Source organism: Acipenser ruthenus, chromosome 10, assembly GCF_902713425.1.
Source record: "Acipenser ruthenus chromosome 10, fAciRut3.2 maternal haplotype, whole genome shotgun sequence".
NCBI classification, from domain to species: Eukaryota; Metazoa; Chordata; class Actinopteri; order Acipenseriformes; family Acipenseridae; genus Acipenser; species Acipenser ruthenus.
This window is the reverse complement of record NC_081198.1, coordinates 49906346-49923308: the sequence shown is the minus strand read 5'-3', so window position 1 is coordinate 49923308 and position 16963 is coordinate 49906346. Positions and strand designations below refer to the sequence as shown.

The following is a 16963-nucleotide window of genomic DNA, read 5'->3' as shown; positions in this document are numbered from 1 at the left end:
GAAAGTTGAGAAGACTTTCTAATAGCAACATGGCAGGCTACATGACTAATATATTTGTTCTGTGTAAAGAGATTCCAGTGAAACAGCCCCTGAGTCCATTGACTTTCCTGCTCGACCATTGCAGGAAGATCATTTAACCACCAGGTGGAGCACTAAACTAACTCAGAACACAGAATACAATTCGTTCTGTGCTGTAAAAATGCCTGTGTCCTAGAAATATTATTATTATTATTATTATTTGTTTATTTAGCAGACGCCTTTATCCAAGGCGACTTACAGAGATTAGGGTGTGTGAACTATGCATCAGCTGCACTTTTACTTTCACAATTACATCTTACCCGAAAGACGGAGCACAAGGAGGTGACTTGCTCAGGGTCACACAATGAGTCAGTGGCTGAGATGAGATTTGAACAGGGGACCTCCAGGTTATAAGCCCTTTTCTTTAACCACTGGACCACACAGCCTCCTGGTAAATCTGTGTTGTCTAACATAGCATCCATCGACTTTGTTACAAAACTTTTTTTTAGTGGCTGGGCTAATCCAACTAATTTACAACAATACAATTTTATCATCTTAATAGATGATTCCAATTGCATGCAACATCTAAGCTGAGCAAAACTGGCTCTGCTTTGCAGATGATGCTGACTGCAAATTATATGCGTTATTGAGGGGCCTGGTTGTTCTTTTTCCAGTACAACAAAGGGGGGAGGGTGATAAAAAAGACAACTCAGTTAATGCAAAAGTAATTGTGTACTTGCATAAAGTTTAAAGAATTGCTCGAAACTGGGGGAAAATGAAGCCTGGTTCCAGCAGACTGGGAGACCTAGTCTGAGGCAAATTTGCTGTATCACACCCCAGGTCTCCCCTAGTGTGCCATGGAGAGGCCTGAAACTTAGTTTCTTGAACCCAAGTCACAAGCCAGTGGCTTCATGTCCCCTCAGCTATACAGAGGTAGTCGTGACATACAGATGGAATCATGGTTTCCAATGAGCTGTGTGCTAAACACTCGGGCAGATAGCAGAGAGAGAACTAAAACAAACTCACTTTCATTATTGAATTCATTTGTAGTAAACCTGTTTCAGTCCCACTTAAACAAACCCTTGTTTATTATTTAAAATTGATTATTTAACTGATAATTATTTACTGCTAACACTGCCTACAATGTCAAAGTAATCTGACCTCTTTATCAGGGTTTGTTATGCTTTATAATTTATAATGAATTGGGTCTGACTTTAGAATAATGCTGCAGGGCCCCTCCCTCTGTTGCAAGTGAAATAGTAAGAGACCTGGCCTCCTATAAAGGAAGAGCTTCAGGTACACAAATTGAATACATCTGTAAGCAATACTGTACAACTAATACATTTCCATCCGGCCAGCCCACTAAAAACTGCATATTGGTTCCCATAGAAAAAATCAGATTGGCTAGATTTAGATTGGCTAAGGGGAGAGCAAGTATTTGTTTTTATATATATTACACTGTATATAGTCCAAGTCACACTGGGGTATTGAAACTCAAATATCACCACTCTATCCTTTAAGTCAATAAAATTAAGAAAACAATAAAAACTGGAACACGTCTGAATGTCACTTTTATGCTACAAGATTCTCAAAGAATGACCCTTTTGTAGTTTCTGGATTCTTTATTATTCTATTACAGCAAGTGCTGAAGGGAAGGGAAGATTGTAGATGGACAATTTCCCAATTTCATGCACAGAGCACATGATACAAGCCTCAGAATTTCTTCAAAGCATGTCAATAATATTCATAAACTGTGTTTGTTCTGAAATGAGAGGCTGATGCAATGGTGTGTTCAGGGGGGTGTCCTGATATGGCTGCACGTTGTATTCAATAACACAGGGTATATTGTGGGCCATTCAACCATAAACAAGAGCTCTGCTTTACAGTATTCCACCAGCACTGTATAGTGAGGAATGGTACCCCCCCCCCCCCCCCCCCAAATACTGTATGCAAGCTCTTTGTAGGCTCCTTGTAGACAGGCAAGCAGAACTTTTATTTTTTGGTTGGTTTAAAAGGGGAGTTTGTAAATAGGGGAAGTGTACAAATTTCAAACCAGAGGTCCAATTTCAAATGATATATTTTGCATACTTGGCATCTTGCTATTGTAAAATCGATCAGTATGGCTTTACAGCAGTCACGTGTTGTAATTTTCTAGTCAAGTGCTGCCTTCAGCAGAAACAGTAAGACGTGTGTTTTCAGTATGGGGTGTTTCAGAGAGCAAAGAATAGGAGCTGATTGTCCCAGTCAATCCTCACTAATGAACCAAGAGGTTTGTGTGTGTGTCTGTGTGTGTATGCGTGTGTGTGTGTGCGTGTGTGTGTGTGTGTGTGTGTGTAATACTGTGTGACCTACTCTCTCAGGGCAAAGGGGCGGAGAAATAACTTTTTTTTTTGTTCTCCAGTTAACACCAAGCATGTGATTAAGATGTTTCAACCCAGTTACTGCTCTGTCAAACTCACAAGGGATTAGACCTCAGTCCAACACACCCACAACACAGGTGAAGGTAAATAGATGTTTTTTCTTTACAACTTAGTTGACTTTATACATATGTATTTAATGTGTGTATACTAAACTAAATTAGCTTTTCATTTAATGTTTTTTTGCTTTGTTAATGGAAAATAGTGCTAAGTGTTACGGATGATCGGTCATTCCAAGTTCCAAGCTGGTGAATTACATTAAGAAAGTCAGACAAAGTATTTTAGGTTAACTATGTTTTGTCTGTAAAATACTTTTCAACTAGCCACCAACAGTTATTCTTTTATCAGAGGTTGTGATTGTTTACTTGTGTTGACAGTATTTGCTCGTGTAAAATACATATTGATAGTCATTTGTCCTTTAATGGACAAGAAGTATATCATGGCCAACATTTTTTTAATAACTGTTATTGGAAATAATGCTGATTGTTAATTTGCAGATTGAAAATTAACTTAAAACAAAACTTTTCAATCAGTAAAACAAAGCTTGTTTTACTGCTGTAAGTAGAGTAGTGCTTTGGGAAGTTCCAATGAAAACAATGTGCATATGCTTAGAGGTCCTTGGCATGAATTATTATAATAGTTTGTATTATTTAAATTATAAACATCCATTATTTATAAAATAGTAGGCTATTCTATTTACATTCTAAACAAACAGGTTTTGTGCAAATTGAGATTTTGCATAATAGGTCTGCTAGTTTCCTAAGAGGTGATTCAGAAAAGGCTGTGTTCTCTCTGTCACTACATGAACAGTCTCATTGGTCTTTATTGAAACTGGCATGCCTTGCTGTATGTACAGTTCTTGTTACCATTACCAAATGCTCTTCAATGTTAATGCACTGGCTGAAGGACAGATAAACTGCTGGTTTAAGAGGCTATAATGCTGCATGTTTTATTTACTAGTCATCAATCCAGTAAGAAACCAGTAAATGTGGCTTTCAGTTCCTGGTCACTAGCTCAGCTGCTGGAAAGCTGCTGGAAAGATGCAGAGAGAATGGGGGAGAATGTAGCTCAACAGCTTAAAAACTTACTGAGAGATATGTTTGAAATGCCTGTGTTTATACAGTATTACAGAGTACACATCGTTATCACAATGCACGCATAGCTAAATAATAATAATAATAATAATAATAATAATAATAATAATAATAATAATAATAATAATAATGGAAGCTACATATAAGTAAGTTTAGAATAGAAGTTAAGAAGCACTTATTTACACAGTTATAAATGCATAAAAAAGCCTACCAGGAGCAGTAGTAAGATCTGAAACACTGTGAACATTTAAAAAAAGACTAGATTCTGTACTTTTAAATTAGTTCCCCCCCAGTAGGGGGAGAATGGCCTTTTCTCATTCCTAAGCTTTACTCATGTTCCTATGTTATTATTAGTATTATTAGCTATTAAAAAAAAAAAAAAACGGATAATTTTAGCTACCGTATCCGTTTCACTGAGACATCCTGCTGGGGAATCATTTTGGAATAGGCAAATAGATGCCAAACATTTTTCTTTACGTGTGTGAGGCATCATTTTTCAAACCCATTAAAATCCACTACAGCTACACTGGAGGCTGACATGGATGAACTAATACAAGCTGATCGCTCACATTTTTACCAAAAAACACAGGGATGCTCACAAACTGGAAAAAGCAGCCGGAGGTGTAATCTGGCCTTGAATTTCAGGCACGGCCTTGTAAAAGACCAACGGCCCAGCCAGGTGCCTGTGCTGCTTCATTAAATAAACCAGGCATGCAGTATGCCAGCTTCATCCTTGTCAATTATCTTAACAGCTGTATTAAAAAGAAAAAAAAAACATGCAACCCTTTGACCTTCCCTTAGAAACACACAGCTGTCATTACAGCTGTCTACAGTCCAATGAGACTGTTTTTGCCTGTTGACTTTTAGAGTTATCACACACACTTGTCATCACAGTATAGACTGCATCACATCCAAAGGTGTTAATAAACTTATGCCACAATGTATGAACCATGCCAAAAAGTAATCATTACACTTACTTAATGCCCTGGCACTACCATGACAAATGCAATGGTTCAGTAGCTGGGACAATAGATAGCTACAGTGATAGGCCATTGGCAAAATGCTACCACTGCAGGTAACATTTTCAATCCAATAAAAAGTGGTAATCGAGTGCTGCACCGTGCATTAGTCTTTCAGTTTTCTGTTCCAAATCCATTGTGTTGTCAGTGCTGGTCATGCCGTGGTCTGCAAGTGATTATTCTGCATCTGGTGACATGGAATCTCAACCTTATTGTTAAGTGTTGACTTACAAGGAAGTAATCATCTGGCCTATTGGTAGCTTTCGTTTGCTCTCTAAGATGTATGCTCTTTTTTAACGTGAATAATATACTGTATAGATATATAGATAAATGTATTTCTGTGGACTTTATCTTGAATACAGTAGCAGTAATACCTGTCACTTTCAATCTCTTGAGTAGAGTCGACCATGAGGTTTAGCATAGCATTTATGGCATGTGCTTATTAAGAGTTTAATAAAACTCTTGATTGCAAAAGTATGCTAATTCCATTTCCCCATAGAAATAAGTACATACAATCAGATATAAGCAGCTACATAATGCATCTATGTGTTTAACAAAATGTGATTCACTTCACATAAAGGTACATTAACTGCACCCACAAAACTATAAGATTGGGAAAATAACTTTGTTAAATATTTGGTTGTGATGTATTGAGTTCCACCCACTCATTATGTGCTTAGTGCATGCAGTAAATATTAGTAAATGGTATCTACAGAGAAACTACATGTACAGTACAACACTTAATGTACCTGTATTTTGAAGTGTACCCAATCATTTTAAGACACAAATTTTCCATTTTCCATTTTCCAAAAGATTATTTCATTAAAGTTTCTCTTCTGTAAGTCACAAACTCAACAAGGAAATGACTTATGGATGTTATCAGTTCCCTCTTGCTCTAGTGTGCTTTATGGGTGGAGTAAATGAGTCACATTATCACATCCCTGAACTGTAATATAAAGTTGTGGTGCTTATTTATGAAATTACATATAATAGCCCCACACTGAATGATTTAGTCAGAAATAATCATATTCTCCTAAGGCGTCCTGGGTATAGTACCAGCGGAGTTATCCAGTCCTCTACACCTCCCATTCTGTACATTATAAGTCCCTTGACATATATGATAGCTAAAGGCAGTGATCTTGCCATGACCAGAATATTGATTTCCAATTGAGGTGTTTTTTTTTTTTTTTTTTGTGGTTCAGACATTGGGAACAATTGCCTCTCAGACTCCCAGTCTTTTCATGAGACATCCAGGATTACGTCATGGTATTTTACTAAAATAAAAACAAAATGAAAGAAAAACAAATAGAGAATTCTTTAACAGAGTGTGCTGCACCAGCTGACAGCACCGTCTGCCCTCTTCACAGAATCAGAACAGTGACTGAGCTTTCAATGAAATCGGTAAATAGGTTAATCATGAAGATTTGAAATGTCTGAGGTTACAGATTCAAATTCTTCCTCTTTTCTGGGTTTTTTGTGTTCAGTTATCTTTAGTAAGTCTGCTGATGTAAATGTTTGACGGTCAGATTACACTGTCTTCAGGAATGTCTACCATTAGCCCATTACATCTTGATTTAGGGAGGGAAAAGGTTTATTTATTAATCCCTGGCAGATATCTTCGTCTGTGTGCGGAAACATTTTTTTACTTGATCTCGTTTCTTATAAGTTTTATAATGATTCTGGTCTGGAGTTCATTAGTTGTGGATGACACATACATGAATATATAGTTCAGGTGGAAGTAAACAAAATATATGTACAGCCTTTTGTACATATATCTAAAGGTACACTTATCTTTAAGTTCAGGAGGACTCTCTGTCTGTTTGTCTTATTCCATTGTGATGGAACTTACTACAGATATTGTTTAGCACACAATATTGAGAGTATGGCAATCTGGAAGCGTGTACAGGTGCCCTCTATGCCTGTATGTCCTTCTGTATGTCACATCTGTGTATGTCATACCAAGAGAATCGCCTATTCAAATGCGATTGAAATTTGTCTAAGACAGTTTTATAGAGTTTCATATTCTAGGTGTGTAATGAGGTGTCTCTCTGTCCATGCGTATGATGGAAGGAGGTCATGGTGATTTTAACTTGGGTTGGATTTTTGTTAACAGTAATTCCACTACGTAGCCAGAAAACATAAGCACATAAGAACATAAGAAAGTTTACAAACGAGAGGAGGCCATTCAGCCCATCTTGCTCGTTTGGTTGTTAGTAGCTTATTGATCCCAGAATCTCATCAAGCAGCTTCTTGAAGGATCCCAGGGTGTCAGCTTCAACAACATTACTGGGGAGTTGATTCCAGACCCTCACAATTCTCTGTGTAAAAAAGTGCCTCCTATTTTCTGTTCTGAATGCCCCTTTATCTAATCTCCATTTGTGACCCCTGGTCCTTGTTTCTTTTTTCAGGTCAAAGAAGTCCCCTGGGTTGACATTGTCTATACCTTTTAGGATTCTGAATGTTTGAATCAGATCGCCTCGTAGTCTTCTTTGTTCAAGACTGAATAGATTCAATTCTTTTAGCCTGTCTGCATACAACATGCCTTTTAAACCTGGGATAATTCTGGTTGCTCTTCTTTGCACTCTTTCTAGAGCAGCAAAATCCTTTTTGTAACGAGGTGACCAGAACTGAACACAATATTCTAGGTGAGGTCTTCCTAATGCATTGTAGAGTTTTAACATTACTTCCCTTGATTTAAATTCAACACTTCTCACAATATATCCGAGCATCTTGTTGGCCTTTTTTATAGCTTCCCCACTTTGTCTAGATGAAGACATTTCTGAGTCAACATAAACTCCTAGGTCTTTTTCATAGTTCCCTTCTTCAATTTCAGTATCTCCCATATGATATTTATAATGCACATTTTTATTGCCTGCATGCAATACTTTACACTTTTCTCTATTAAATTTAATTTGCCATGTGTCTGCCCAATTCTGAATTCTGTCTAGATCATCCCGAATGACCTTTGCTGCTTGGACACTGCCTGTCTGCCACTCCTCCTCCCCATGACTTTTGATATTTAAACCATCAAGTATGTTCGTTGTTGTGGTAAAGTGGGTTATAGTGTGCAGGTGCATAGGTGATGCAGTGCTTCAAACAATGACAAACACAGTACTGTTGATATGATGTTTTTTTTTATTTAATCCAATGGTCAAAACTGACCAACAGAAACTATAATGAAATACTGGCAGTACTCCAATGCTTGGTACTGCTCTGTATAAATAATGCACGGGGCAGTCCCGAACAATAACACACAAAAATAGACACACACAGACAAAACATACAGGTCACCAGTCCTATAGTGAGTGCAGTAGTGCTCATGGTGAATATACAATACAGTGTGATTTAGTGCAGAGTTGTTCCGGGTACGTGCTGCCCCTGGCAACAGCTCCGGAACGTGTTTAGCTGTCTAACAAACAAACAAGCAACAGTTAGACAAACAAAACAAAACACTCACGATACGATAATGTGGGTCCTTCCGTTCTCAATACAAATACCCCAAACGAAGGAACAGATTACAATTCTCCATCCCCTTTTATGCTGTCACACATGACCCCTTGGTAAACGAGTGCAACCGCCTCTCCAATCTGTGGCTGCCACGTCAATGCATTAATGCAACATTCTCGCCCCCTTCCAGGCTGGCCGACTTCCCTTAAACCCTGGGAAAGAACTGTCAGACCAGCCCCTCGAGAGAACTCTGTTCCCACTGCTTAGTGCCCTCACAGGTCGGGAGGGAGATTTCCAACCAAGAATTATTGTATTTCTGTCACAGTTGTGCAGTACATCGGTTAACCGTGTGTACGGTCAGTGTTTTCCAGAAATTGCCAACATTACTGAGATACTTACCTTAATTGAAGAAACTATTTAACAGAAACAGAAACTATTAGATTTTTCACAGTTTTTAATCAGTTTCTTGATGTTGTTTTCCAGTATTTCACTTAGATATTTCTACAGATGTTTTGCTTCCATTTAAAAAATGAAACAGCATATGTGTACTCTGGTAGTGGAAGTGTGCATGGCTGCTTCCCATTGCTGTAGCCCCTTTGGTTCTGATTGAATGTGCAACAGAAAAGTAACACGGGTGATAAAATATTTTAATGTAATCCACCAATGCATTTGATAGACAAAAAGCTGGTCTAACATTTACAAATGTATATAGGTATACTAGTGTATATAACTAAAACTAGATGACTCACTAACACCTGCCCACTGTTGGTCTGTTACAGGATTACAATTCCCAGTGCTGGAACCTGAACACAGGTCTTTATATGATTTCTGGCACCATGGGAAAGAAGCTGGATCTATCCAAGCTGACGGATGAAGAGGCCAAGCATGTCTGGGAGGTTATTCAGCGGGATTTCGACCTGCGGAAGAAAGAGGAAGAGAGACTGGGGTAAGCTTCCCAACCCGGATTTCACTGCAGCTGAAAACACTATACGAATAGCTAGTTTGTAAATACATGTGTACTTACACATAATTACAGTGTTATTATGCATAGTTACATGCGTAAATCTTTTTGCTCCATATAACCCTAACCATAACCATAACTCTAAACCTAACTAAACCTATTCCTAACACTTTTGTGATACAATTGTGTACTTACATGTATTGTGCAAAATTATTTACATGTTAAGTACATTGTGAATATGCATAATAACATTGTGATTATGTGTAAGTGCACATGTATTTACTAAGTAGCTGATATGAACAATTTAGCATTTCTGAACATGAGATGTTAATTAATTGAGTTTTTAACATGCGAGTACCAGTGCCCTTATCCACAGATAAGGGCACTGATTAGTTAGTTAATATGTAGGACTGGCTTTCACACAAGACAAACTGGTGTGGTTATGAGCTGGTGACTTTAAAATCCTTGGAATGTTTACACAGAAAAAAAAAACAAAAAACAAACAATACTGTTCAAACTTTGGACTGACCATACTGGATAAAAGCAAAAATATATTTCTTTCTTTTTTTCTATGAAGTTGTTTCTTAAGCCCTTGAACTTCACCTCTCTGTTACTTCCAATATGAATAGTGAAATCAAATAGCTAAATTCAGATAGTTTGAGCACAGTGGACCCTACATGTTAATTTGCTTTTTTCACATGTCCTGTTCTGCTCAGCTGTGATATATAAACAACCATTTTGAATTGCTCTTGTCACATAAAAAATGTGAACTTTCATTTACTGCCATGTTAAACCGAGTTTGAACAAAAAGTGCTGTAGGTTCCTGTTGTTTACACCTAAATCATGAGGCAGCCCAGAATCATCTCAGAAAGACCTGGAGTAGCAGAGCTATCTGCAGCATGCATGCTTACATCAGTACGGTCCAAAGACAAGGAAGGCCTGTTTTCATGATCTAAAAAGTGGCACAACTTCATACCACGGCTTTTTATTCTCTGCATTAATCCTGCTGGTGTTTTCCCAGGGGTTGGTTTGTTGTCCCACTAAATCACATGACTTGTTACAATACAAATACACTGTACAGTGAAATCAGATCCACAACAAATCTGATTCAGAAATATATAGGGATGCAGAATTTAGATTATTAAAATAGATCCCAAGATCCTCAACAAATTGTTAAGGACTGGTGGAAAGATATTCAGGTTTCTCAAGGAGAATGGCTTCCTAATGAAAAAAAGGGTTTGATATTACCTCAGCCTTTGCATGCAAGCTAAAACATAAAACCATAAAAAAAAAATTAAAAAAAACTTAACCAGAAGCTATGCCAGACCAGTGATAAATTGACTGGATTAATCATAAACATATACTTTATTGGCAGTCCAAAAACTGAACACGCGAACTGAAATGTAGCCACAGGAGAGACATTCTGTGGGTTGCAGAACACTGTGCCTCAGATAAATTGTAACTGATCCATTTGAAAGCATGGATGTGGCACTTAGACTGTCAAAATCTGATATATTTGTTAATTCAAATTGTAGCAGTAGAGACCAGTGTCGTAACCAGAGCTGACATCCTACTTAGTTACACGGCAAACCAACAGAGAAAATTAAAGATTATTTTGTACTTTACCTGAATTTTTACATGAGCATCAACGTTGATGATGCAAAAAAACAACCGCGGACACGACCTGGGTGTCCTCATAGCTAGTTACGGCCATGGTCACTATCCACAAAAAAAACAAGTTATGTAGAAGTCATTTTCAAGGTCCAGTTTCATGCAAACCAAAATTAATCGTATTCATAAAAAAATGACTCTGAGAAAACATTAATTAATAACTCATGAGTTAAAGCTTTGTGAATAAGGCTCTATACAGCATGTACCAGCACGCCTGTCTTTAGTTCTGGCCAAATTGAACAAGTTAGATTTGTTGTGTAATCTGCAGTTTATGCTTTCACTCGCAGGGTATATGACCTGGTGTCTCATGATAACTTTCTTCTCCACGGCTACTTGACGTGACTTACAACAACCATAAATACATTTCTTCTGGGAATGTCATTGGAAATCTTTGATCAGATGATGCTAGATGCATCAGCCTTACATCGGGTTGTAAAATCTCAAAGCCTGCCATTGTCAGACAGCTCATGAACATCACAGCCAAGTCACAAGGGGAATTTCTCCAGTTTCCTTTTCCCACAATTTAAACAGAGGGCAAAGTTGCAAACACAAACACAAATGATGCTTTGTTTTAGATAAAGCATCATCCTACTCCTGTCTAGATGGAGCAATTATTTTCGGCCCTGATATTTTAACAGAAAACAAACCAATATTAAATGTATTATCTTTTTCTTTTGTACTGTTAGTTTTGCGTAAGTTTAAATGCTCATTAACAGACAAAGCATAAGTACACAAGCACATAGGCTACGGTCAGACAAGGTGAAGACAAGGGCACTTACATGGAGGGTTGGTTGATACACTTTCACTAATACACTTTTACTATGCATAGCAAATTGTAACTGTAGTGCATAAATATAAAATACAAAATACAAAATAAACGTTTTAGTAGTGAGTAGCGGTGCTCATAATGTCAGTGCAGTCTCTCTAATGAAGACAGTCTGTGGGGTTTATAAGGTGATGTGCACAAAGTGAACTTTGCATTTGTGCATGGTGTCAATATCCCTGCTTCTGACAACTGCTAATGACAAGGGGAGATTATTTGGAATACTGATATGAGCACAGCACTTTTGATCTTGCTGACAGACAGAGTGTCTGCAACTGTGGGATTGCTTGTTCTGATCCCAGTCACCACTGCTAATCATTGATAAGATGATGTACAATGCCAGCAATTCTTACATGCTCTTTCCTGACGTGCCACTGGACTTCTAACACAGAAATACTTTGGCTTCCACAGTCATCCATCGGCAGCCATGTGTTTAATAATTGGAAGTAAATAATTGTGTGTTATTACCTTAAATGGGTCCCACTCATCCAGCTGTTTAATATGTGCTGGAGAGGAATGGGACTGTGGTTGTTCTTTCATTAAATCCCAAGCTGCAGAATGCTCCCTGAGGATCATCTTTCTATTTAAAAATAAAATGCTAAGAGGCAAATGATTGAAAAAATCTGCTGGCCTTAGACTTATTTACATCCACCCCGGTCAGGGATTTTTACTTTAAATAAGGTCTGTTTGAAGTTTTGATAGCCCTGAAGGCAATCAAATTGACTTTTAATATACAGGCACATGCAGTATCTGCATAACAGCTAGAAGTTAGCCATACAAATCCTGTTCCATTTACTGATAGCCCTATAGCACTATACTGTAAAACATTATAGAAGACTAAACGCTAATAAAAGTGCGCACTATTTTAAGATACGATAATTAGTGGATTTCGTTCATTCTCTTCCTTAGTTTCTTTTCTATTTAATAGTTGAACCCCATTTGAGTTATAACCCCCATAAAAGTTTCCCATAGTAAAAGCATAGCAACGAGTAATAAAGCATAGTAAAGCATGGGTAAGCATGGTAAAGAATAGTGAGGTATGGTAAAGCATATTAATAACAATGCCAAAACAAGGACATTTTAATAGTGATTCACAATTCACTGTCTTGAGTTTGTTTGAAACTGCTGAGTGTGCTTATGTGCTGCTTTTGCTATTTGCTGGCCACTCTCATTGTTTATCTTGGGTGGCTTGTGATCCTAACATCCAAACCCTTTTACTGCATAGGGTAAACAACTGAAAATCTTCACTAAAACTTCTACCGATGGCATCCAGCAGCCTCAGGGCATCAAGCTCCGTTGGCACAGTCACAAAGCACCACAGTTACAAAACAAAAAAGTTCAACAGCTAACCAGCAAGGGGCTTGTGAAACTGCTGTTAGAGGGATTTGTGAAACTGCTGTTAGAGCCTTGACTGTTACACTTTTAGGTGTTCATTTTCTCAAACATTCTGCCATCACTGCTGGCATCCGTTTTGGCAAAGTTAGTGATCTGGTTTACAGTATACTATTGTAGCTTAAGTCAGCAGGGAGCAGTTTGCGGGATGGTCCTAAACAATCCCTCTGTTGAGTTTCCATAGTTGTATACTGCAAAGGACATAAAACAAAAACAGGTCACTTTTAGCCAAGAACGATTCCTGCAGTGACGGGAAAGGTATATGAGAAAATAAATAATTGAAAGTAATTATTTTATCTGAAAATATGTTCAGTGTGTTGTGATGGCCATTCAGTCACCCTGCTCCAAGTGATAGTGTACAAGCAGTTCATGTGTTGTGATGGCCATTCAGTCACCCTGCTCCAAGTGATGGTGTACAAGCAGTTCCAAATTAAATGCTCAGCTATTAACAACATATGCAGCTAACATTTCTGTCTCAAGAATGCTGTGGTGAATACTGTATTCAAGGATGGTAAAACAGAATGAGCTGCATATAGGCACAATATGAGTTATCATTCTTATATAGTGTTCACAATATTGACAAGAAATGGATGGTTGTTTCTGTCCTGTTTGTAGCACTTGTTCAGGATACTGGTCTGGTATTCTGAATGAGGTATTCGCATTGGAAGGATTCTGATTGTGTTTACAACAGGGAGTGGTGTCTGCATGTGCTGTAAATGTTTTCATTGCATGAGAAGAATGCATGCAAATTGTGATTACTGGTGTTTTTACCAGAAAATAACAATATAAATATAATACAGTAATTAACATTATTACAGTCTTTTAAAATCCTGTTGATTTTACAACACCTCATATTAAAGTGTTGCATTTAGCCGGACATGCTGTATGCTCTGTGCCTGGCTGTGCCTGGCTGTGTGAGTCAAAGGTAAATACAAGGTAAATATATAATGCAATAGCAAGGCACAGCTGTTTAAAACAGCATACCCGGAGTTGAGATCGATGGGTTTATTCTGCTGTGAGGGAATGTGAACAGTAACTCTTTTATGAAGAATATAAAAAAGTAAATCGAAATGGCAATAACTTTGCTAAGCATAAAGAAAACTACCTCAACATACGGTTCTTTTATAATGTGGTTCTGCTGTTACAATGGATACTGTACAGTATCTTCAGAGTTTACAGAGCTAAATGAGATAAATACTGTATATTCTCATGTGCCATTGTAAAAAACAACCTTCTGCAAACAGCAATGAGAACTGGAGGTTGCAAGAAATCACTAAAGTAGCTCATTAATAATTTGGAATCTGTCTATTTGTGCATATGTCAGTAATTAAAAGCCAATGGAACAATTGCCAGTTGTCAAGACCTCAGCTTCTAACTGTTCCAGCTCAATCTTGATCCACTAACACACTAACAACAAGAAAAGCCGGATATCACTGAATGAGCTTCCTTTAACACTAACGCTCGCTCTAATCATTGGAACATACATCACAGGAGCAGCAAAATAATGTTTTCCCCAGCAAGCCTGCTGCACCACATGTTGGATTGCACCTCCCTTCTCTTGCTTTCTCTGCAGGTCCAACAAGACCTACCCTTTGAAGAAAAGCCCCCCAGTTCTTTCTTGAACTCATTATACCATGTGCTTCAATGGTCTGGTATCTACTGATTACCCTTAGTTCTACTGAACTCTTAATGATTGGATTAGGCAAGCAAATAACCTTTGAAGTTGCTTAACAAACCCTATATCGTGACCATACTAGATGCAGTTAACCCACTGATGCTTGATAAATCCTGGAATGCTGTAGGGATGAACCAAGTGACTTCCACTGGCAGCTTCAAATGATCGGAAGAAGCACAGACATTAATGCAAATGTAATTTATGGACATTTTTCAAAAGTCGCTTTAACTGCCTAATTTCTGATGAGAAAACAAATCTGAGCCATGCCTGCTGTGGAGTCATATTGGCTTGTCCTGAAAGCTAACCAACCCCTCTATTAATAATAATTATCACATGCCACCCAATGAAAACTAACACACCTCGCCTCTCTAAAGGATGTCTTCCATTCTCTCTAACATGGAGCTCTCAGGCTAGAATGGATCTAAGTGGTAGAATACAAAGAAAGCATCAGCACACAATGCCCATTTTAACACGTGCCCCCCCCCCCTCCCACCCTCCACTCCTTTGTATTTAGAGAGCTGAAGACCAAGCTCGAGAAGGAGGACACGAAGCTGGAGCTGCTGGGAACCCAGACTAGTCTGACGGACTCACACTGTATCCGGTGTCTGCAGCCGTTCAAGTTCCTACTGAACAGCAAGCGCCAGTGTCTGGACTGCTGCCTCTACACCTGCAAGTCCTGCAGCCGCTACAACAAGAAGGAGCAAGGCTGGGTGTGCGACCCCTGCAGGACGTCTCGGTGAGGCCTTGTAGACAAGTAGAGAATTCACAAGAAAGTGTCTGCTAACCTACTAGATTATTGGAGGAGCATTTGTCTAGAAAGGCACCTATGCATAAAAGTGTGTCAGCATAAGAAACATATGTGATGGTGCCGACACATTTTAATCCCTTATAGGGAACGCACCATGACTGCTGATTACACCATCGGTTCAACATCCCTGTCCTGAGTGTAACATCCTGTTACCCTACACCACTTGATACCTTTGTTTAAATGAAAGTTATTTCCGTTGCCCTGAGGACAGAGAGTTGATGATATTGAAGTGTGCAAATATTAACATTGCAATTATTCTTTCTTGAGATATGTACCTTACTTTAAAAAAAAATACACAAAAAGGAGTTCATCATCACTGGCGAAAGAAAGAATGGAATGAAAGTAATCTGATTCAGCGATGATTAGGTTTCATTTGAATCTCCAAGGGTAATGCATTACTCATCAAAGGGGCTCAATGCAAGCACAGGTCCAAGTTGTGAACCCCCCTCTGGTCCCCTACCAACAGGAACAGCAGTAATCTGTGCATGCACTATCACAAATCCAGGATGACACCAGAAAGTCAACTGTAAACTCAAGCCATGTGTTAATTACAAGCATTTAACTTGCATTTCCCCTGGGACACCACACATGGCCTGCTGTCAATACAAATAAACCTTAGACAGACAGGAAAGGAAAATGCTATTTCTGAATCCCCTCTCAGGACCATTATAAGATGTCATAATCTACAGCTGCCATGCACAGCTGAAACAAAGAGGTTGCATGCATATCTAGCAGGCGGTGCTTTGTAATGCACTGCTATTACGGGTGCTGATGACCCCTGCAGGACAGAAAGGGTAGTGCGATACGAGATTGAAGATAACACTGCACCATGGACTCCGTTTGTACAACTTGAAGCTTGAGGCTGGTAAATATTTTAAAAGGGGACGTACATTGAAATGTGTTTTTCATCCCATTTCTTGGTCCTGGTGTCTAGTCTAAATGTTATTTCACAGAGGCATGGATTGTTCAACCCTGCATGGGGAAAGCAACAACTAAGAAAATACTCATAGCTGGTGGCGGCATAGCACACAATACTAGCTACTACTCATACCACATACATGGGTTTGATATTGGAATTTAGAAAACCCAAGATGACTTATAATCATGTTTAAACCCTCACTGGTTTCATCCCATTCTTGACATTTTAGAAAAGCATTCTAAAAGTGTGTTTAGTTTGTTAAGTGGATAGCAAGATAATAGGGTCTATTTTACTGAGTAGCAGTTTTTTAGATTAGCTGCTGTTGATTAAAATAACTCTGGTGTGGAAAATATGTGAATTATGATTAATCTTGCTTGCACACGTGTTTAGGGAATGATTCGGTGCAATCAGGTTTGGTTTGAGTATATTTTATGCACTATGACATTCTAATCTATAATACATGTGTCAGCTGATTGGTTTACTGGCCACTTTATTGTGTAAAGCCGAGTGTTACACTCTGAACGGATTGTGAGCTAATCTACACAGCGAAGTGTTTATTGCCCCTGATCTGTGTGTAATCCTTGAGTATTTTATTGCATCCACATTGGAATCAAGTGTTAATGCTGCCACCTTGTGGAAACCAAAAATTCCACATCATTATTGAACTGATATTCAGAACCCCCTTTCTGATTATCTCTTTTAGGTGTATAGTTTCAATG

At 38.4% G+C, this 16963-nt stretch overlaps 1 protein-coding gene across 5 annotated transcripts in view; it reads left to right on the top strand.

Moving 5' to 3' along the window:
• The first annotated feature begins 2442 nt into the window (after window positions 1–2442).
• The window catches only part of LOC117405668 (melanophilin-like), a 33737-nt gene continuing 19216 nt past the window's right edge, over window positions 2443–16963 (top strand). For 4 of the 5 annotated variants that reach the window (XM_059032511.1, XM_059032510.1, XM_034008905.3 and 1 more), the window contains exons 1-3: window positions 2443–2521; window positions 8775–8941; window positions 15032–15253. In XM_059032511.1, the coding sequence (XP_058888494.1) occupies window positions 8817–8941; window positions 15032–15253 (347 nt within the window). In that variant the 5' untranslated portion in view covers window positions 2443–2521; window positions 8775–8816. The remainder of the gene's footprint in view (window positions 2522–8774; window positions 8942–15031; window positions 15254–16963) is intronic. The other variant, XM_059032512.1, reaches the window with a different exon arrangement.